General features: G+C 40.9%; 1 protein-coding gene across 15 annotated transcripts in view; it reads right to left on the bottom strand.

Moving 5' to 3' along the window:
• LOC113891609 (phosphatidylcholine translocator ABCB4-like) overlaps positions 1-24,368 on the bottom strand; it is a 104,232-nt gene that overhangs the window by 20,500 nt on the left and 59,364 nt on the right. For 10 of the 15 annotated variants that reach the window (XR_003510807.1, XR_003510809.1, XR_003510811.1 and 7 more), the window contains one exon: positions 18,070-18,231. Coding sequence is in view for 7 of the 15 variants with exons in the window: in XM_027539884.1 (XP_027395685.1) it covers positions 18,070-18,231 (162 nt within the window). In the remaining 8 variants the exon portion in view is untranslated. Of the gene's footprint in view, positions 1-11,538; positions 11,691-13,577; positions 13,742-15,151; positions 15,308-18,069; positions 18,232-23,696; positions 23,847-24,368 lie in introns of those variants that run through there. The other 5 variants (XM_027539880.1, XM_027539879.1, XM_027539883.1 and 2 more) reach the window with 4 other exon arrangements.

Below are 24,368 nucleotides of genomic sequence, written 5' to 3'. Positions count from 1 at the left end.
ACAAAAGCCATACACAACCACAGCTAACATCATAGTCAACAGTGAAAAGCTGAAAGCATCTCCTCTAAGATCAGGAACAAGACAAGGATACACTTACTCTCATCACTCAACATGGTTTATTCAACATAGTTTTCAAAGTCCTAGCCACAGAAGAGAAGAAAAAAATACAAGGATTCCAAACTGGAAAGGAGGAAGTAAAATTGTCACCATTTACAGATGACATGCTATTAAATGCAGTAAATCCTGAAGATGCCAGCAGAAAACTACTGGAGCTCCTCATGAGTTCAGTGAAGTTGCAAGATGTTAAATTAATATACAGAAATCTACTGCATTTCTAAACACTAAAAACTATCAACATGGAAAACTACGGAAATTATCCCCTTCACAATCATATCAGAAGGAATGAAATACCTAGGAATAAATCTAACTCAACAAGGAGGTAAAATATTAATACTGAATTCAGAAAATTATAAGACCAGAAATTGAAGGTGACTCAAACAGATGTTTTTTGATTGGAAGAATAATGTTAAAATGACCATACTACACAAAGCAATCTATAGATTAAATACAATTCCTATCAAAATGACAATGGCATTTTTTACTGAACTAGAACAAATAAATTCTAAAATTCGTATGGAAACACAAAAGATCCTGCATTGTCAAAACAATCTTGAGAAAGAAAACAAAACTAGAGGTTATCATTATCCCTGATTCCAAACCACATTATAAAACTGTAGGCATCAAAACAGACCTCTAGGATGGCAGAGTTGAAGGACATGGGCTCATCTTCTCCTGTGAGAACTCCAAAATTGCAACCAGCTGCTGAGCAACCATTGAAAGGAGAATATTGGATCCCACCAAAAAAAGATACCCCACATCCAAGGGCAAAGGAGAAGCCCCAACAAGATGGTAGGAGGGGCGAAATCACGTTTAGAATCAATCCCCATACTCGCCAGAGATGCTCAGAGGGCTCAAACAAAACCTTGTGCGCACCAGGACCCAGAGACCCCACAAGAGACCGAGCCATGCCTTTGAGTGTTTGAGTGTCTCCTGCGGAGGCATGGGTCAACAGTGGCCTGTGTGGGGACAGGGGCTCTGGCTGCAGCAAAACTGGGAGGCACAGCATGTGGGATAAGTCCTCTTGGAGGAGGTTGCCATTAGCCCAACCATAAAGCCATCGAGTGGAGAAGGCAATGGCACCCCACTCCAGTACTCTTGCCTGGATAATTCCTGGGACGGAGAAGCCTGGTAAGCTGCAGTCCATGGGGTCACAAAGAATCGGATACGACTGAGCAACTTCACTTTCACTTTTCACTTTCATGCACTGGAGAAGGAAATGGCAACCCACTCCAGTGTTCTTGCCTGGAGAATCCCAGGGACGGGGGAGCCTGGTGGGCTGCCGTCTAATGGGGTCGCAGAGTCGGACACGACTGAAGTGACTTAGCAGTAGCAGAGCCATTGAGCAGATGACCCACAAGCTGGAGAACCAAAGAAGTTCTCGCACTGTTGCAAAAGTTCTAAGGCCCAAAGCAGATTTCTCAACCTGGGGATCTGGCAAAGGGACTGAGAATCCCCAGGGAACTTGACTTTGAAGGCCAGTGGGATTTGATTACAGAACTTCCACAGGACTGGGGACAAAACTCTTGGAGGGTACAACAAAAACTTGTGTGCACCAGCACCCAGGAGAAAGGAGCAGCTATCACATAAGACTCTGAGCCAGACTTGCCTAGGAGTGTCCCAGAGTGTACGGCAGAGGCGTGGGTCCACAGTGTCCTGCTGTGGGGTCACAGCACTGAAAGGGAGGGAACACAGTCCCACCCATCAGCAGAAAATTGGATTAAAGATTTACTGACCCGCCCATCACAGCAAGATCCAGATTCACCCACTGCCAGTCAGAAACCTTCCACAAGCCTCTTACCTTTATCCATCAGAGGGCAGACAGACTGAAAACCACAATCACAGAAAACTAACTCACTGATCACATGGATCACAGCCTTCTCTAACTCAATGATACTATGAGCCATGCCATGTAAGACCACCCAAGACAGACGGGTCATGGTGGAGAATTCTGACAAAACATGGTCCACTGGGAAGAGAATGGCAAACCACTTAAATATTCTTGCCTTGAGAACCCCATGAACAGCATGAAAAGGCAAAAAGGTATGACAGTGAAAGATGAACTCCCCAGGTTTGTAGGTGCCCAACTGTTACTGAAGAAGAGTGGGGAAATAGCTCCAGAAAGAGTGAAGAGCCAAAGTAAAAACAATGCCCACTTGCAGATGTGACTGGTGATGGAGGTAAAGTCCGATGCTACAAAGAACAATACTGCATCCATGAATCAAGGTAAACTGGAAGTGGTCAAACAGAAGATGGCAAGAGTGAACATTGACATTTTAGGAATCAGTGAACTAAAATGGACTGGAATAGACAAATTTAATTCAGATGACCATTATATCTACTGCTGTGGGCAAGAATCCCTTAGAAGAAATGGAGTAGCCCTCACACTAAAAAAAAAAAAAAACTCTGAAATGAAGTACTTGGGTGCAATCTCAAAAACGACAGAATGATCTCGTTTTGTTTCCAAGGCAAAGCATTCAATATCACAGTAATCCAAGTCTATACCCCAACGACCAATGCCAAAGAAGCTGAGGTTGAATAGTTCTGTGAACACAAGGCCTTCCAGAACTAACACCAAAAAAGATGTCCTTTTCATCAAAGGGGACTGGAATGCAAAAGTAGTTAGTTAAGAGGTACCTGGAGTAACAGGCAAGTTTGGCCTTGGAGTACAAAATGAAGCAGGGGAGAGGCTAACAGAGTTTTGCCAAGAGAACACACTGGTCATAGCAAACACTCACTTCCAACAACATAAGAGATGACTCTACACATGGACATCACCAGATGGTCATTACTGAAATCAGATTGATTATATTCTTTGCAGCCAAAGATGAAGAAGCTCTACAGAGTCAGCAAAAACAAGAGTGGGAGCTGATTGTGGCTCAGATCATGAACTCCTTATTGCAAAATACAGACTTAAATTGAAGAAAGTCCATGGGGTCACACAGAGTCGGACACGACTGAAGTGACTTAGCAGCAGCAGCAGTAGCAGGGAAAACCACTAGACCATTCAGAAATGACGTAAATCAAACTCCTTACGATTATACAGTAGAAATGACAAATAGATTCAAGGGATTAGATCTGATAGAGTGCCTGAAGAACTATGGATGGAGGTTGTAACACTGTATAGGAGGTGGTGATCAAAATCATCTCCAAGAAAAAGAAATGCAAACGGCAAAATGGTTGTCTGGGGAGGCCTTACAAATAGCTGAGAAAAGAAGAGAAGCTAAAGGCAAAGGAGAAAAGGAAAGATATACCCATCTGAATGCAGAGTTCCAAAGAGCAAGGAGAGATAAAAGAGCCTTCCTAAGTGAATAGAGGAAAACAATAGAATGGGAAAGACTAGAGATCTCTTCAACAAAATTAGAAATATCAAGAAAACATTTCATGCAAAGATGGGCACAATAAAGGACAGAAACTGTATGGACCTAAAAGAAGCAGAAGAGATTAAGAAGAGGTGGCAAGAAGAACTGTACAAAAAAGAGCTTCACGACCCAGATAACCACGACAGTGTGATCACTCATCTAGAGCCAGACATCCTGGAATGTGAAATCAAGTGGGCCTTAGGAAGCATCACTATGAACAAAGCTAGTGGAGGTGATGCAATTCCAGTTGAGCTAGTTCAAATCCTAAAAGATGATGCTGTGAAAGTGCTGCACTCAATACGTCGGAAATTTGGAAAACAGAGCAGTGGCCACAGGACTGGAAAAGGTCAGTTTTCATTCCAATCCCAAAGAAAGGCAATAATAAAGAATGTTCAAACTATTGCAAAATTGCACTCATCTCACACGCTAGTAAAGTAATGCTCAAAATTCTCCAATCCAGGCTTCAGCAATACGTGACTGTGAACTTCCAGATGTTCAAGGTGGTTTTAGAAAAGGAAGAGGAAGCAGAGATCAAATTGCCAACAACTGCCGGCAAGAAAAGCAAGAGAAATTCCAGAAAACAACTACTTCTGCTTCATTGACTATGCTAAATCTTTTGACTGTGTTCACTTCAGTTCAGTCGCTCAGTCACGTCCAACTCTTTGCGACCCCACGGACTGCAGCATGCCAGGCCTCCCTGTCCATCGCCTGGAGTTTACTCAAACTCATGTCCATTGAGTCAGTGATGCCATCCAACCATCTCATCCTCTGACTGTGTAGATCACAACAAACTCTGGAAAATTCTTAAAGAGATGGGAATACCAGACCACCTCAACTGCCTCCTGAGATATCTGTATGCAGGTTAAGAAGCAACAGTTAGAATCAGACATGGAACAATGGACTGGTTCAAAATTGGGGAAGGAGTACATTAGGCTGCATATCATCACCATGCTTATTTAACTTATATTCAGAGAACATCATGCGAAATGCCAGGCTGGATGAAGCACAAGCTGGAATCAAGATTGCCAGGCAAAATATCAATAACCTCAGAAATGCAGATGACACTATCCTTGTAGCAGAAAGCAAAGAGGAAGTAAAGAGCCTCTTGAAAAAGTGAAAGAGGAGAGTGAAAAAGGTGGCTTAAAACTCAACTTTCGAAAAACTAAGATCATGGCAACTGGTCCCATCACTTCATGGCAAACAGATGGGGAAACAGTGGAAACAGTGAGACTTTATCTTCCTGGGTTCCAAAACTGCTGCAGATGGTGGCTGCAGCCATGAAATGAAAAGAAAAGCTCCTTGGAAGAAAAGTCATGACCAATCTAGATACCATATTAAAAAGCAGAGACATTACTCTGCCAACAAATCTCTGTATAATCAAAGATATGGTTTTTCAGTGGTCGTCTATGGATGTGAGAATTGGACCATAAAGAAAGCTGAGTGCCGAAGAATTGATGCTTTTGAACTGTGGTGTTGGAGAAGACTCTTGAGAGTCTCTTGGACTGCAAGGGGATCAATCCAGTCCATCCTAAAGGAAATCTATCCTGAATATTCACTGGAAGGACTGAAACTGAAGCTCCAATACTTTGACCACCTGATGCAAAGTGGTCAAAGTGAGTCTTTTCCTGACTCACTGGAAAATACACTGACTCTGAGAAAGATTGAAGGCAGAAGGAGAAGGGGACAAGAGAGGATGAGGTGGTTGGATGGCATCACCGGCTCAATGGACATGAGTTTGAGCAAGCTCCAGGAGATGGTGAAGGACAGGGAAGCTTGGTGTGCTGCAGTCCAGGGGGTTGAAAAGAGTCAGATACAACTGAGCGACTGAACGTCAACAACAGATGTGTAAAATGGATAGCTAGTAGGAACCTGCTATAAACCACAGGAAGCTGAGCTCTGTGATGCGTAAATGGGTGGGAAAGAGGCGAGGAGGAGCGAAGTCCAGGAGGGTCTGGATGTATGTACACATATAGCTGATTCACTTTATTGTACAGAAGAAACTACACAACATTGTAAAGCAATTATAATCCAATAACAAGAAGATATTCAAATATTAAAAAAGAAACTTTTTAAAGAGGTTCTCAGTGACATATCAAGGGCTAAAATGTTGTAACAGGTGTGGCTTACACTACTTCAGAAAAAATAAGTATATTAACATGTTAATAATCTGTTAAGTCTAGGTTTAAGTGCTTAAGTATCTTAAGTTTAAGTACTTGATACCTTAAGATAATTTGTCTTAAGTATCACACAACAAATTTTTTTTAATTCCCAAAATGTATGTAGAATCTTCAAATCTAAGAATCTATTTCTAACATTGAAGACAGGTCTTTTAAGTAGAAAAATAACATACATATGCTAAAATTCGGGTATACACCTCCTCCTGAAAGGTTAAAAGACCTATATGCTTTAATACCCATCCTGCAAGATGGCAACCTGCATGTTCTCACCTGAAATTAAAGCCAAAATAATTTATATATTTCTACCAATTGTTTAGAATGTAAGGGGGAAAAAAATCCAAAATTTAGACGTAACTTTTTAGAACCAAAAATTAAAGTCTTTGAACTTTCATTTCTTAACACACACACACACACACACACATATATATATATATATATTTCAGAAAAAGGTCATTATCAACCATCTCTAAAGATCATAACATGAATCTACTTATGATATCTGAAAAATCAGTCTCCTTTTCAAAATACTAGGGGTCAAATGGATAACAAACCAAAGATTAGGGAAATATGAAGAAAAAATGGGAAGTTATTAATATAATCTTAGTGGATTGTCAAGAACTCAAAATGTATTCTCTAGTGCTGTAAATTCCTCCAGTCTAATCCACCTGCTTACAGTTTTCATTGTACCTGCTTTTCTACATGGCAGGTACCATCCCTTTTCCAGGGGCACAGGGACTAGTGGGAAAGATGACATTAATATCTCCTTTAACTTATGGGGTCACAAACAAATGTTCTACAGGAATAGCTTCCTTCCTCAACTCCCTATAAAAATGCTCTTTTCTATACTTTTCCTGCATTCTGTACTCAAGTTAGTATTAATGATTTACTCTACCTGGTCAAGGTGGTCTTCAAGTATAAATGGTAAACATTCTCAAACATGAGTACTCAATGAACTCCTCTTGGGGGAAGAAATGAAAGCTACCTGATAACAACATCTATTCAACCAAGCAATAAATGGAGATGATTTAGTAAAAAGATTATAGCAATATCCAAGTCAGAAGATAGTAAATCAATATATACTTAGTATCATCAGAACTTTAAAAATTTTCCTCAAATGTGTGCTAAATGCTATCTTATTACCGTCTTATGTTTTCTGATAATTAATGATGCTTAACATCTCCATATTATTAACATTAGTAGTATGTATCGCCTCTTCTGTAATATGTCCATTCATATCTTTTGTCTTATTCCCTTACTGATTGATTGACTGCCGCCCGCATGGCATGTGGGATCTTAGTTCCCAACCAAGGATTGAAACCACACCCCTTGCACTGGATCAGCAGGGAAGTCCCATTTGTCCACTTTTCTCTTGGTATATTTACATTTTTTACTGGTTTAAGGACTTTTTTATTCTTAGTACAAATTATTTGCAGGTTGTGTGACTTCTCTCTTCTCAGAGTCTATGATTTATCTTTCTACATTCTTTACAGCATCTTTTTGATAAAGTTCTTCATTATTTTTTATGGTAAAAAACACAACATGAACTCTACCTTAACAAACTTTTAAGTGTACAATACAGCACTGCTAACCATATGCACATTATTTTACACATCCCTAGAACTTTTCCATCTTGTGACTGAAATTCTATACTCATTACTAACAACTCTTTCCCCTTTTCTTCAGTCCCTGGCAACCACCATTCCACTTTAATCTTCTAAGAATATGACTACTTCAGAACCTTCTATGATTAGAATCATGAAGTGCTGCTCCTTCTATGACTGGCTTATTCTGCCCAGTATAATGCCCTCCAAGGTCATTCATGTTGCAGCATCTGACAGGATTTCCCTCTTTCAGGAGGAGTATATGATATCCTATCGTATGTATATACCACATTTTAATATCCATTTCCCCATCAAGGGACATCTACGTTGTTTCCACCTCTGGAACTGTGCAGATGGCTACAATGAACACAGGAGTACAAATCTCAACATCTTGATTTCAGTTCTTCTAGATAAATATCCAGAAGAGGGACTGCTAGATCATATAGCTATTCTATTTTAAATTTTCTGAGCATCTCTACACTGTTTTCCATAGTATGTCATTCTACATTCCCACCAACAAAGCACAGGGTTCTGATTTCTCCACAGCCTCACTAGCACTTGTTTGGTTGTTTAACTATGGCCATCATAACAAGTATAGGGAAGACTAGAGATCTCCAAGAAAATTAGAGATACGAAGGGAACATTTCATGAAAAGATGGGCACAATAAAGGACAGAAATGGTATGGCCCTAGCAGAAGCGATTAAGAAGAGGTGGCAGGAATACACAGAACTATACAAAAAAGCCCTTAATGACCCAGACAATCACGATGGTGTGGTCACTCACCTAGGACATCCTGGAGTGTAAAGTCAAGTGGGCCTTAGGAAGCATTATTAAGAACAAAGCTAGTGGAGGTGATGGACTTCCAGCTGAGCTATTTCAAATCCTAAAGGATGATACTGTGAAAGTGCTGCACTCAATATGCCAGGAAATTTGGAAAACTCAGCAATGGCCACAGGACTGGAAAAGGTCAGTTCTCAATCCAATCCCACAGAAGGGCAATGCCAAATAATAGTTCAAACTACCACACTACTGTACTCATTTCACATGCTAACAAGGTAACACTCAAAATCCTTCAAGGTAGGCTTCAACAGAACGTGAACCGAGAATTTCCAGGCATACAAGCTAGATTTAGAAAAGGCAGAGGAATCAGAGATCAAATTGCCAACATCTGCTGGATCATAGAAAAAGCAAGGGAATTTCAGAAAAACATCTACTTCTGCTTCATTGACTATGCGAAAGCCTTCAACTGTGTGTATCACAACAAACTGTGGTAAATTCTTAAAGACATGGGAATACCAGACTACCTTTCCTGCCTCCTGAGAAACCTGTATGCAGGTCAAGAAGCAACAGTCAGAAACGGATACATGGAACATAGGACTGGTTCAAAATTGGAAAGGAATGTGTCAAGGCTGTATACTGTCACCCTGCTTATTTAACTTACATGCAGAGTACATCATGTGAAATACTGGGCTGGATGAATCACAAGGTAGTAACAAGATTGCCAGGAGAAACAGCAATAACCTCACATATGCAGATGCACCTTAATGGCAGACAGCGAAGAGGACCTAAAGAGCCTCCTCATGAAGGTAAAAGAGGAGAATGAAAAAGCTGGCTTGAAACTCACCATTCAAAAAACTAAGATCACAGCATCCGGTCCCACCACCTCATGGCAAGTTGATGGGGAAACAATGGAAACAATGACAGACTATTTTCTTGGGCACCAAAATCACTGCAGATGGTGACTGCAGCCTTGAAATGAAAAGATGTTTGCTCCTTGAAGAAAAGCTATGACAAACTTGGCATATTAAAAAGCAGAGACATCACTTTGTCAACAAAGGTCCAAATAGTCAAAGCTATGGCTTTTCCAATAGTCATGTACAGATGTGATGTGAGAGTTGGACCATAAAGAAGGCTGAGCACTGAAGTATTGATGCTTTCAAACTATGGTGCTGGAGAAGACTCTTGAGAGTCCCTTGGACAGCAAGGAGATCAAACCAGTCAATCCTAAAGGAAATCAGCCCTGAATATTCATTGGAAGGAATGATGCTGAAGCTGAAGCTCCAATACTTTGGCCATCTGATGCAAAGAGCCAATTCACTGGAAAAGACCCTGATCCTGGGAACGACTGAGGGCAGGAGAAGAGGAAGACAGAGGATGAGATAGTTGGATGGACGATGGACTGACTCAGTGCATGGACCCAGTGGACATGAATTTAAGTAAACTCCTGGAGATAGTGAAGGACAGGGAAGCCTGACATGCTGCAGTCCATGGGCTTGCAAAGCTGGACATGACTGAGAGACTGAACAAGAGTATCAAGTGATAACCTTAGGATTTTGATTTCATCTGCTTGGTGATTAGTCACACTCAGTGTCTTTTCACATACTGTTGGTCATTTGTACCTCATCTTTGAAAAATGTTTATTAAGGTCTTCTATCCATTTTTAAATCAAATTACTTGTTTTTTTTTTTTGAAAATCCAACAAAGTTAGCCTAGATACCCCAACAAACATGATAAGCTACATAGTAACACGTTTATAATATTTACTGTACAAATAATGCATACATAAAACATAAACACAAAAAATAAAGGAAATATTTTTAATCTTATAGTACAGAACCCTGTAAAGTACATAGTGCAACAGCTGGCATACAGGGCCTGGCATGTGAGTTTGCATCTTTGCAAATTCACAACCTGAAGGTTCGTATGTAGAGGACTCACTGTGCGTGGTTACTGCCATGGCTGGAGCACTACACGTGGATGTGTGTGGCTGCACACCGCCATGTTTATTCCTCCTCTTCTGCACCTGCTGCTCCCTCTGCCCGAACTCCTTCTGCCCCTCACCTGCCTCCCCCGACCCCACAGGGCCTTGGCCCAAAGAGGTCTGTCCTGACCAAACTGCAGGAAACCGCACCCCCACTGCAGGCCCCTCCACTGCCTGACTGTGCTTTTAAAATGCCTGCGATCCCGTGACATGTAATATACTTGTTTTGTTTGTGTGTGTGTTATGCGTCTGTCCCAATAGAAAGTAAACTGTTTGGGGGCAGGACTTGGTTTATTTTGTTTTATACTCAATCTCCAAAAGCTCCATTTGACACCAAGGAGAGGTCCCCCATATAAATACAGCCCACACTGTTTTTGAATTGCAAGAGAGTCAGGGATTGCCTTATTCTGTACTGTAAAAACAGTTGGTGGGTTCTCCCTAATTCATTTATTTTTAAATTTGTGGTCTTAATTGTAGACCAACATTCCAATTCAGAAGCATAATAAAGTCTTCATATGATGGGGAATAATTCAACTCTAACAAAAATTCTATCCAATAACATTAGAGATTAACTAAGGACATAAAATATAAATGTTGGATTTTATGGAGCCTTAGATATTTCTGATCACTTCTGATAAACATCCCTCAGGGAATTTAATAATTGGATTGTAGGAGTTTTCCTCCTGTGTCTCAGCCTCTCCAAGCCTTGTATGGATTACTGAACAATGATGTAGTAGATAGCACTTTTCAATACTCACTTTGAGGTAGACACTCTTAAATGCTTTCTGTATATTAATCGTTACTTATCTCCCTTTTTAAAAATTTTTATTGGAGTATGGTTTTTATCGTCTCTTAATCATCAGCCATTCGAGGAGGTAGGTTCATTTTACAGATGAACAGCTGAGGTGCCGCAAGGTGAAGCATTTGCACAGCAGCTGGGGCTTCCCAGGTGGCGCTAATGGCAAAGAACCCACTTAAGAGGCAGGAGACGTAAGAGACCTAAGTTCTATCCTTGGGTCAGGAAGGTGCCCTGGAGGAGGGCATGGCAACCTACTCCAGTATTCTTTCCTGGGGAATCCCATGGACAGAGGGGCCTGCTGGGCTCCAAGGGCTGCAAAGAGTCAGACATGACTGAAGCGACTTAGCACAGCAATTAAATGGCGAGGCCAGTCTGAGCCCAGAGCCTGGCCTCTTAAACCCTTGAGATGTGAACTCTTCCCCCATCCCCACCACCCAACCACCCTGTAAGGTGAGCATCTCCTCTCCACAAGCAGGGTGGGGATCACAGCATGACACCAGTTCACCCGAATGAAGAGAGTGAACAGAATGTCTCCTTCAGGGATCTTACAGCTTCCAATTTCCTTGAAAGCATAACTGGCTGACATTTTCTTTTGCCTCACGGCTTTCCTCAACAGAGAATTAAAGCCTTTGGCTTAGGTTCATTGGAGGCTGCCTTACTGCAGAGTGGACCGGGTTGGCATGAGAACTGATTTCGTGGTTGAGTGATTTCACTCAGGCCATCCAGTGGTATTTCCACACTCACCGCTATCATTTCTGAGAAGATGACCGAGAAGGCCGGCTGGAGCGCCCCATTGGCAACGGCACACAGGGTTCCCACCACTAAGTAGGGCCACTCTGTCTTGTTCAGTTTCAGGATCTTCAGAAAAGACACTGGTGGCACAGATTCATCTTAGAACACACACACATCAAGACAGACAGGCAGCAACATCACAGGCACCAGAGTGTGGACCCAGAGAGGGCCTGGCCTGCCCTCCAGGAACTTACAAGTTGGGTGGAGGAAATGACTAGACCACAGCAGACCACGGGAGGGTCAGACAGGATGTGACAAGATGTCAACTATGTCCCTGTCAATCCTAAACGAAATCAACTCTGAATATTCAGTGGAAGGACTGAAGCTGAAGCCCCAATACTTTGACCACCTCATGTGAAGAGTCTACTCATTGGAAAAGACCCTGATGCTGGGAAAGACTGGAGGCAGGAGGAGAAGGGGACGACAGAGGATGAGATGGTTGGATGGCATTGCTGACTTAATGGATGTGCATTTGAGCAAAGTCCAGAAGATAGTGAGGGACAGGGGAGCCTAGCGTGCTGGAGTCCACAGGATTGCAAAGAGATGGACATGACCGAGTGACTGAACGGCAGCAAATGGACTGCACAGTCTGAGCTGGGGGAGTCCATCACCCGAGAAGCAGTCCTCACAGTGTGACCAGCCTCTCCCTATCCCAGCCTCAGCAATGAGCGGAGGCAGGATCTGGGCACCAGATGCCCTAAAATTCAAGTCATGATGTTGGGGTCACACAAGGTAAGACCCACGAATAGACCGGTTAAGCGTCCTCACCAACACAAGACACCGTGATTCATCTGAGGACCTGGGCCTGGTCTCCTCAGCCCAGAACCCTGCTTCGCATCTTATCCTTGTCATGTCCTAACTCACAAAACTAAAGTACCCACGCGCCTTTCTTTCACCACTACTAACGGTAGGGCAGACTAACTTTACTCTGCATTCCCTACAGACTTCTGCTTCATAGCTTGTTTTGTGACTTTCCCCCCATTTGTTTACACATCTCTGTGACTTTGTTTTAAGATGTCTTGGCTCATGTCTTGGCTTTCACTATGGCTCAGATGGAAAAGACTCTGCCTGCAATGCAGGAGACCCAGGTTTGATCCCTGGATTAGGAAGATCCCCTGCAGAAGGATATGGCAACCCACTCCAGTAATTCTTGCTTGGAAATCCCATGAACAGAGGAGCCTGGTAAGTTACAGTCCATGGGGTCACAAAGAGTTGGATACAACTGAGAGACTAACTGAATGACCAACACTTTATCTCCTTAGAAACGGCCCAATGCCTGGCACATACCAGCTTCTTTGGTCAAACATGAGGGATTTAAGTCACATAAAGGAGAATATTCTAGGGAATTCCTTGGCAGTCCAGTGGTTAAGACTCTCTCAACACCTTCACTGCCAAGGGCCCCGTGTTCAATCCCTGGTCAGGGAACTAAGATTGCACAGGCTGTGTGGGGTGCCCAAAAATAAAAATAAAAAGGAGAATATTCTGAATTATAGAGGTGGTTTCACAGTAAACTAGATACCACGTGTGCCTATGGAAACCCATGGCCTTACAGTTATCTAAATAGGTCACGTTTGTGTCCCTATAAAATAGAGAACATGGGAATAGCTTCTATTCAGCCCTTTGCTTTCAAACCACCCCTCTCCTCTGCATTTTAGGGGCTTTTTTCCTCCCTAGTTAGCACTATCTTTTAGACCTGGCCTCCAGGCTGATAAAGGAGCTCAGGGTGCTTTTCACAAGCAAACAGTCCTTCTAATCGGATTTAATCTCCCCCTCTCACTGGGCACACCATTTATCCCTCTATGATGGCACCAAGGACAGCCGTATTAATTGTGGCATTTTCTGCCTACCCCTCTTTGCATTTCTCCAAGAGAAGTGCTCCTCTAAAATACCAGACTCTAAAGATGTAACAGTGTAACTATCCAGACAAATGAGAAAATGAGAAGCAAAAAGGGAGAAACTGTTTATCTTACTTACAATAATATTGCACCACAATAATACAATGTTATTCTCTTTCCATAAATACACCAAGATTGAGACTGCTAAAAGAGCCCTTCTTATCTCTGCAGTGAATAACATCGTGGGCAGGAAAAACAGACACAATAAACTCTCAGGAGGATCAGTTTCTTCAGACCTACACAAGAGGTAAAATACACTCAGCTTTTATTAACTGTTGTTTAGTTGCTAAGGCAAGTCTAACTCTTTTGTGACCCCCTGGACTGGATGTAGTCCACCAGGCTCCTCTGTCCATGGGAGTATCCAGATAAGAATACTGGAGTGGGTACGTTTTCCCTTCTCCACGGGATCTTCCCAACCCAAGGATCGAACCCACGTCTCCTGCATTGCAGGCAGATTCTTTACCAGCTGAACCACAAGGGAAGCACAAAAATACTGGAGTGGGTACCCTATCCCTTCTCCAGGGGATCTTCCTGACCCAGGAATCGAGCCAGGGTCTCCTGCATTGTAGGCAGATTCTTTACCAACCGAGTTATCAGGGAATAACATCAAAATACACTCCTAAATCGTTTCTTAAAATCATAAAATATCTTTTCTTGGAATGTGTTCCCTTTATATTATAAAAGCTTCTGTTAACTTGAATTAATATCATCCCAGTTACTTCTCTTGAGGTCCTTTGCCTTTTGTACTGTAAACATGTGATTTGTGTAAAAATTTGTATTATAAAGTGTAAGATGTTGATCTAAAAAAAAAATCTCAAGGTTTCAGGTGAGAAATATTAAAGAATGTACACTTTGGCTATTTCTGGTTATTTTGTCCTGTTTCCTAGTAAGAAAATTCCAGTTTTACTCAGGGTAGCAATGCATATAGCAAAAGGGTTCAGTTTTCTACTCGCCCTTGTAGCTAAGTATGGGCATGTGATTAAGTTATGGCCAATGACATAGTTTTTTTTTTTTTTTTTTAAGTATTGTATGAGATGTCTGGAAAATCTTTGTTTTTTCTTGCTGCTTGGAACATAAATGTGATGGCTGGAGCTTCTGGAGTCGTTCTAGATTATTGAGAATGAAAGCTACATGCCAGGATTACGAGAATAAGTATGAAACGAGCCTGAGTCCATGGTAACCATGGTGGAGTTACCATTGTAACCCTGGGTTTCTCACCTCTAAGCTTTTTTTTTTTTTAATGTGAAAGAGAAATAAAAGCTTATTTTTCTTAAACTGATATTACTTTGGGTTTCCTAGCATAGACAATCAAAAGTAATCCTACATAATAGATTATGCAAATATTAGAGCCTCTTGCTTTAGACCAGCCTTGTATTACTCTGGATCTCAAAAATGAATGGAATATCTTGTTTTAATTTTAAGCATCTAAGCACAAAGGCTATGTTTTGGGATCCCTTTGCATTGAAAATTCATTGTTAATTGGAATTGATTTCAATTTTTGATAAGTACAATTAATGTTGAATATTCCCTTCTTTTAATAAGAGTATGGCTCATGGTGGGAATCTTCTGTGCCTACAATGTACTTGCAAGGCTATGGACTTCACCAGCAAAACTAAACAATGAAAGATAATTGAAAAACAACTTACAAGTTCACTGGTTTCCACATCAAAGCCATTTTGATACTGTCAGGAACTCCTCAGGCTTTTACGAAGAGAACACCTAACTATGGGATGAGTCAAACACACAGCAGGCCATTGATCAGCGACTTTAAATTCTTCTGACTGGAGCTGGTTTCCTGAAATCTGGAAGAACAAAATGCTGAGCTGTGTGTCCAGATGGATGTAACCTTCAGGTTTAGAACCAGTAACTATCATTTGTCAGGCATCTATTTTGTGTTAGGTGCTTTTCAAAAAAAAAATGATATAACAGCTTTATTGAGACAAAATTCACATATCATGAAATTCACCCTTTTAAAGTGTTTTTTTCTAGTATATTCAGGTGGTGCTCATCACTATGAACAAAACTAGTGGAGGTGATGGAATTCCAGTTGAGCTATTTCAAATCCTAAAAGATGATGCTATGAAAGTGCTGCACTCAATATGCCAGCAAATGTGGAGAACTCAGCAGTGGCCACAGGACTGGAAAAGGTCAGTTTTCATTCCAATCCCAAAGAAAGGCAATGCCAAAGAATGCTCAAACTATGGTACAACTGCACTCATCTCACATGCTAGCAAAGTAATGCTCAAAATTCTCCAAGCCAGGCTTCAGCAGTACATGAATCGTGAACATCCAGATGTTCAATCTGGTTTTAGAAAAGGCAGTGGAACCAGAGATCAAATTGCCAACATCCGCTGCATCATTAAAAAAGCAAGAGAGTTTCATAAAAACAACTACTTCTGCTTTATCAACGATGCCAAAGCCTTTGACTGTGGATCACAACAAACTGTGGAAAATTCTGAAAGAGATGGGAATACCAGACCACCTGACCTGCCTGAGAAATCTGTATGCAGGTTAGGAAGCAAGAGTTAGAACTGGACATGGAACAACAGACTGGTTCCAAATAAGGAAAGGCATATGTCAACACTGTATATTGTCACCCCACTTATTTAACTTCTATGCAGAGTACATCATGAGAAATGCTGGACTAGAAGAAGCACAAGCTGGAATCAAGATTGCTGGGAGAAATATCAATAACCACAGATATGCAGATGACACCACCCTTATGGCAGAAAGTGAAGAACTAAAAAGCCTCTTGATGAAAGAGAAAGAGGAGAGTGAAAAAGTTGGCTTAATGCTCAACATTCAGAAAATTAAGATCATGGCATTTGGTCGCATCACTTCATGGGAAAAAGATGAGGAAACAGTGGCTGACTTTATTTTGGGGGGCTCCAAAATCACTACAGATGGTGATTGCAGCCATGAAATTAAAAGACGCTTGCTCTTTGGAAGAAAAGATATGACCAACCTAGAGAGCATATTAAAAAGCAGAAACATTACTTTGCTAACAAAGGTCCATCTAGTCAAGGCTATGGTTTATCCAGTAGTCATGTATGGAGGTGAGAGTTGGACTATAAAGAAAGCTTAGCACCAAAGAATTGATGCTTTTGAACTGTGGTGTTGGAGGAGACTCTTGAGAGTCCCTTGACTGCAAGGAGATCAAACTAGTCTATCCTAAAGTAAATCAGTCCTGAATGTTCATTGGAAGGACTGATGCTGAAGCTGAAACTCCAATACTTTGGCTACCTAATGTGAAGAGCTGACTCATTGGAAAAGACCCTGATGCTGGGAAAGATCGAAGGCAGGAGGAGAAGGGGACAACAGAGGATGAGATGGCTGGATGGCATCACTGACTCAATGCACATGAGTTTGAATAAGCTCCGGGAGTTGGTGATGGACAGGGAGGCCTGGTGTGCTGCAGTCCATGGGGTTGCAAACAGTTGGACACGACTCAGCGACTGAACTGAACTAAACAGGTGCTTATTTCTTAACCTTACAGCAGCCTCACATGGTAGGTTTTGTATTTCAAATGTGGAAACTGAGACTCAGAGGAGTTAAATTAAATTACTTGCCAGAAAACAAAACAAATTTTTGCCTTAACCTTTTTGGAACCCACCCTCAACCCCCTCCCTGCCACGTGCTCCCAAGGGCAATATTTAGAACAGAGAATTATTAGAAACAAGCCATGTAGTCAACTTTAGAGAAATGATTTGAGCAGTTTATTACACATTAATGTAATTACTGCTGAGGACATATAAAATGATAGTATTTGGAGTGTATGTATTTGAAATGTGAGGAAAAATAACAAAAATATGTACATATTAGTTACAGTTATCAAAGCAAATGTATAAACTTTAATGAATATAAGAACTGTGTTTACAGGATAAATATTTTTCAATTATTTATTTTGCAAAATTGCTTGTGACTAATTTCAATAATAAGGCAAATCAAGAATTTTCAATAGAACCTGCTCTAGGAAATAGAGTGAATAGTTGTTGTTTTAAAGGAAAACCAAACTCAGGAATTCCCTGGAGGCCCAGAGGTTAAGACTTGGCACTTTCACTCCTGTGGGCCCAGGGTTTGATCCCCAGTCAGGGAACTAGGATCTCGCAAGCCAAAAACAAAAAACAAAACACTGAACTATTCACTTCCAAGAGCCATGAATCTTGCTGTTGGCTTCATCAGGATGATCTGGGAAGTATTTTAAGGTCTCATAGGACCTCTCCCAACTACCAGAGATCCTGGCATCAGTCTCTTACCCCGACCACCACTCTGAACATCTCTAATCTACTGGGGGAAGGACCCATTAGTTTGAACAGGCAATTAAGAATCACTGTCCTAAACGACAAGTTCAAAATGTTTTTGGTGTTTTCTTTTATTTCCCCCCTCCCCACCTCTCTCTTTCAAGATTCTTTCAACGACTCTGAATTAAAGTCTCAGATGTATGCGTGGCATCTTTCTGATACTTCTGATTTCTCAGTACAGCATTAGCTATGTGATATTTTAATAAAGAAAGAATATTATATTAAGGAAAAAACAACAGAAAAACTTCCCAAGAAGCAGATACCTGCGTGTTTACAAGCCTGAAGTATACCCCTTCCTTCTTCATTAGTTCTCCGTGGCTTCCTTGCTCCACAATGACTCCATCGTCAAACCCAGCGATGACATCTGCATTTCGGATTGTAGACAGTCGGTGAGCTATCACTATGGTGGTCTGGCCTTCCCTGGCCTAGAGGGGAAAAGGACAGGCATGAAGGGGAGCAGGGTTACACCGTCCTTGCACTGTTGATTAACACACAATGAAGCAGGCAGACGGGGGTGTCTGTGGTTGATGCAGAGCAGCTCACCATCCCTGTGTGATCAGGGCACAAAGGCATCTCTCACATGTGAATGGACACAAGGGACTTAAATTCTGGACCAGACAGGAGGCCAATCCCCCAGGATGAAGATGGAGAACTCCGGAGCTTCTCTAATGTTTTCATACCATCGTGAGGAGCCCTGCTTCTGAGTTATACGATATGCTAAAGACTTTAGCAGAAGCATGTTCAGAAGTTGTTGCCACATAAGGCCTTCTCCAGAGCACTTCTGTATGATTTCTTCTGAACTGCCTGCAATTCTGTAATTAGTGTGATTGTAATTCTGATGGACTATGTGCAGGTACCTTAGGCGAAAACATATCCTGAGGTCTGGATGGTTTAAGTTATGGTTCAAAGACCATCTCAGTCACAAACTCTGGAGTGGGGCCAGTAACTGTGATTTTTAACAAATACTTTGGGTGGTTTTTATGGATACTGAAATCTACAAATCACCCCCTAAGTAGTTCAGTGAGCTCACATGTCATTAGCTTGATGGGTTAATGAAAGGACTGGAAAATGTCCATCAAATTATTCACGTTATGTCATTAACAATAGTTATTCTTTTTAATATTCATTACCCTATTAGATTAACAACTTCTTAAGACCACTACCTACCTACTCTGAGGCAATAAAACCACATTGTTAGGATGGTATTTAGGGCGTGGCCCAAATCACCTAAGCAGGTAAAAACATAAAAATGCGAGGCTAGATTCATAATAGCCAAAAAGTGAGAACAATCCAAACATTCAGTTGATCAAAAGAGAAACAAAAGGTGGTATATCCATACAATGGAATAGCACTGGGCCAGGAAAGGAAATGAGATTCTGATACGGGTTTCAATATGGATGGACCTTAAAAATATGATGCTAAGTTAAAGAAGTCAGTTAAAACAGACCATGCCTTGTATGATTCTATTTATAGGAAATGTCCAGAATGGGAAAATCCAGAGAGAGAGAAAGATTAGCGATTGCCAAGCTCAAGGGTGAGGGTAGAATAGAGAGTGAGTACTATGGGGTACAAGGGTTTTTTTTTTTTTTTTTGAATGATGAAAATATTCTTCAGTGAGATCATGCAGATGGTTACAAAATCTTGTGAATATATTAATACTAAAAACAAATGACTGTGCATTTAAAAAGGGTGAACTTCATGGTATATGAATCTTTTTAAAAAGAGCATCCACAAAAATTCTGAAAAAGTTAATAAGTATCTGGGTAATAGCTCCACTAGATACTAAAACATAAAAAGCTACAGCAATTAAAACAATAAAATCCAGGGGAAGCTATCACATGAACAGACAATTTGATCAACAGAATCATACAGAGAGTCCAGAAAAGACATACATTTTTAAGAATTCAGTTCAGTTCAGTCACTCAGTCGTGTCCAACTCTTTGCGACCCCATGGAATGCAGCACGCCAGGCCTCCCTGTCCATCACCAACTCCAGGAGTTCATTCAAACTCATGTCCAACGAGTCAGTGATGCCATCCAACCATCTCATCCTCTGACTGTGTGGATCACAACAAACTCTGGAAAATTCTTAAAGAGATGGGAATACCAGACCACCATGAGCAACTGAACTCTGCTCATGTCCTCATCAGTAAAATGGGGAGTAAAATCACACCTATCTTGCAAGTTTTGTCAAGATGAAATGAGAGAGTGCATGAGGCATACTTAATCACAGGACCTATAATATAATCAGTGCTCAATAACTTATCTAAAATGATTCAGTTCAGTTGCTCACTCATGTCCGACTCTTTGCAACCCCATGAATCGCAGCACGCCAGGCCTCCCTGTCCATCACCAACTCCCAGAGTTCACTCAAACTCACGTCCATCGAGTCGGTGATGCCACCCAGCCATCTCATCCTCTGTCGTTCCCTTCTCCTCCTGCCCCCAATCCCTCCCAGAATCAGAATCTTTTCCAGTGAGTCAACTCTTCGTGTGAGGTGGCCAAAGTATTGGAGTTTCAGCTTTAGCATCAGTCCTTCCAAAGAACACCCAGGACTGATCTCCTTTAAGAATTAGTGTGTGATAAATACGCATTGTCTATCAGTAGAGAAAAGGCAGACTATGTGATTAATGGTACTGAGTCAATTGTGTAGCCACCTGGAAAAAAAATAATGTGGTCTTTCTTCCTCAGGCCTTATACTAATAACCAGATGAATCAATTATATTTCAATACATATAAAACAGCCACCAGGCTACCAAGCTCAGCCACTGAGCTACCAAGCTCAGATTGTAAAGAATCTGCCAGCAATGGGAAAAACCCAGGTTTGATCCCTGGGTCAGGAAGATCCCCTGGAGAAGGAAATGGCAACCCACTCCAGTATTCTTGCCTGGAAAATCCCATGGACAGAAGAGCCTGGCGGGTTACCATTGATGGGGTTGCAGAGTCAGACACAACTGAGTGACTAACACGCACACACCCACACTAACACACATGAAAGCATAAGAAGACAGACTAGAGCACAACGGAGAAGGCAATGGCACCCCACTCCAGTGTTTTTGCCTGGAGAATCCCACGGATGGGGGAGCCTGGTGGGCTTCCATCTATGGGGTCACACAGAGTCGGACACGACTGAAGCGACTTAGCAGTAGTAGAGCACAACTCTACTGGACAACACTTAAGACTATTCTTTTATTTTTAGCAATTGGGCCCCAAAGAAACCTTCATAAATCTTTACTGATATACTAATAAGGAAGTTGCACAGCTTTGTCCATGTATGATAAGGTATATAGGAAATAATTTGATCAATCTAATTATATACTAACAGTGATGAGTAACTGCTAACAGTGGCTGGGTTTATCATTATGATAACAATAGGTTAATGCTATGTCAACTTTAAAAACAAAGGAATTGGGAGTCAGACTCGTGAGTACATGACTGGTGTGCAGGAGCAACAAAGTCTGTATTTGTGAATTTCAAAGTTAGCCACTGTCACCCTTGACCAAAGAATTTTGGCTAGGGTAGAGGAGATTTGACACAAAAGGGTATTTTCAAACACCCCCACGATGACAAGACACTGGCAAACAAATATCCTGGATTCAAGGAGAACAACTATTAAGAAATTTGAAACTTCTAATTTTGGATGTGCAGGTGGGCTTCCCTGGTGGCTCTGATGGTGAAGAATCCCATTGCAATGCGGGAAACCTAGGTTCAATCCCTGGGTTGGGAAGATCTCCTGGAGGACAGCTTGGCAACCCCCTCCAGTATTCCTGCCTGGAGAATCCCACAGACAGAGGGGCTTGGCGGGCTGCAGTGCCTGGGGTCACAGAGAGCTGGACACGACTGTGTGATTAAGCTCACAGCACAGGAATGAAAGGTAGGCCCAAACAGAGGAAGCGCTCATCTATTAGGCTTCTTGACTTCTAGGTGGGGGGGGGTGGGGGGGAGCACAAATGAAACTTTCAGGGATCATTTCATTAAATCACTATTTTCATTCTTTTCCTGCCCCTCCAGTATGGAAACACTATAAGTAGAAGAGGGACATAGGTATAAAACTTTGTGTTATTGACTTTCTTTAAAAAATCAAAATATCAAGTCTGCTTTTCTAGTCTTCTTTAAGATTTTATACTGAAAAACCTATTATTTATTTTGAAGAACAGTTGCTATCTATTGAGCCAAAAGCGGATATGGTCATTAATTATTTTTTTCTAATGTAGAACTGCATTATTCAATGAGCTAGACCATGGAAATCAATTCAGTAAAAATTTATTCAGGCTTTACTACGTGCAGGCACTGGAGTGGGTGTTATAGAGTAAACATGAGCCTTTTGTTAGTTCTGCCTCTTAGGGGAGAGAGAGAGAAAGCATATAAATAAATAGCTAAGTACAACAGCATGGTGCTGGACAAGAGACAGTGATGAATGTGGAAAGGGGCTACAGAAGGAAAATGTTCTGCTTCCAGGCTAGGTAATCAGAGAGGAAAAACAGTAACAGTGTTACATCCTTATGCTCCTCAAGGACAGAGAATTACAAAACTCAACTTTCATTGTTAAGACAGTTGGTTTTTAACCAGATGGACCAGCCAACTGACTGACCAGTATCACTGGGGAGAATGCAATAATGAAGGACTTCCCTCTTCAAGACATAGTTTATTGTCTGAAAAACATATCAGTTATCTTGCAATGTATGGAGTCGATTCGGTAGATTATAAACCATCTGTAGCAACTATGGTAGATAAAAATTGGCCACAAACACCTTAGGGCTATTCCCTTCAGAGATGGACTGTATTTTTCCACCTCCTCAAATTTGGGCAGGCCACGTGACTAGTTTTGAGCAAAAGCTGTGAAGGAATGAATGCTTGTTCAATGTCTGAAGCATAGACTTCAAGAGGCCTTATAGCTTCTGTGTCTGCCAACACAAATTGCTAAAATTCAAAGAAGTAATGTATCCAAATATGAACTAAAACTTGCAAGGATACAACTTTTGCTGACAGAATTCACATCATGAAAAAACTTGTCAGTAATTCTGTTTGTTTAGCACAGCAAGGGCTACTGTCCTGAATGTACACACCCTAGAAAGTTTTAGGATCTGTGTCCTAGGGCTGACTAGGACTTTGTTCCATAAATCTCTCTTATCGTACATAACTGTATGCTAAAAAAATCTATTCTGACACATTTTAAATCAATTATTTAATGAATGCATGTATTTGTTTTTATGATTTCCTGATTTAAGTCACTTCTAATTAACCAACCAAATATAAGTCCCCTATGTATTATATTTTGGTTCCTTGAGACTTAATATACATGAAAGCAGGGTAATTCAGTACAAAAATTTATGAGGAATAATTTATGAGAGAATATCATATTCTCTCATAATTCTCTCTTATAATTCTCTTATATCATATTCTTTCTCATTAATTATTAAATTCCATTATATAAAATAAGCCAAAATGTTAACATGATAAACCACGAAGCCTGAATTAACTACAGTTTATAGCACACACGGCAGTTGTGTTCACTTAGGATTCAAGTATACATTTTCCTGAGAAAATAAGGTTATACAGCTCATCTGTATAATTTCAAGAGGACATATATATATATATATCTGATATATAATATATATACACACACATATATATGTACGACTGAATCATTTTGCTGTACACCTGAAACTAATGCCACATTGTAAACCAACTATATTTCAATAAAAACTGAAAAATAAAGTAGGTCAATTCAAAAAAACAAAATTTCAAGAGGCAATTTGGATGGACTGTTAAGTAATTTGCACATTTTATTACTAAACTTTATGAAGTCAAAAATGTTTATGATATTTATGTGTTTGAAATCTATTTACATAGTGTCATCTGACTCCAGTTTTTATACTGTGTTGTTATGACAGATGACATCAGCACTAACCTTGAAAGTGTCCCAAGATAAGGTTCATGCTGCGAAGCTTCAGCTTAGTAAAGACGATAGTGAGAGATTTAGAAACACTGAGCCAGGCCCATGAGTTCAGCGGCCTTGAAATATCTTCCTTATTTATATGCTTAAAGAAACACACAACATCACTCATTATCAGAGAAATGCAAATCAAAACCACTATGAGGTACCATTTCACGCCAGTCAGAATGGCTGCTATCTAAAAGTCTACAAGCAATAAATGCTGGAGAGGATGTGGAGAAAAGGGAGCCCTCTTACACTGTTGGTGGGAATGCAAACTAGTACAGCCACTATGGAGAACAGTGTGGAGATTCCTTAAAAAACTGGAAATAGAACTGCCTTATGATCCAGCAATCCCACTGCTGGGCATACACACTGAGGAAACCAGAAGGGAAAGAGACACATGTACCCCAATGTTCATCACAGCACTGTTTATAATAGCCAGGACATGGAAGCAACCTAGATGCCCATCAGCAGATGAATGGATAAGAAAGCTGTGGTACATATACACAATGGAGTATTACTCAGCCATTAAAAAGAATACATTTGAATTAGTTCTAATGAGGTGGATGAAACTGGAGCCGATTATACAGAGTGAAGTAAGCCAGAAAGAAAAACACCAATACAG

Source organism: Bos indicus x Bos taurus, chromosome 4 (assembly GCF_003369695.1).
Source record: "Bos indicus x Bos taurus breed Angus x Brahman F1 hybrid chromosome 4, Bos_hybrid_MaternalHap_v2.0, whole genome shotgun sequence".
Taxonomy (NCBI): domain Eukaryota; kingdom Metazoa; phylum Chordata; class Mammalia; order Artiodactyla; family Bovidae; genus Bos; species Bos indicus x Bos taurus.
This window is presented reverse-complemented; position numbering and strand designations above follow the sequence as displayed.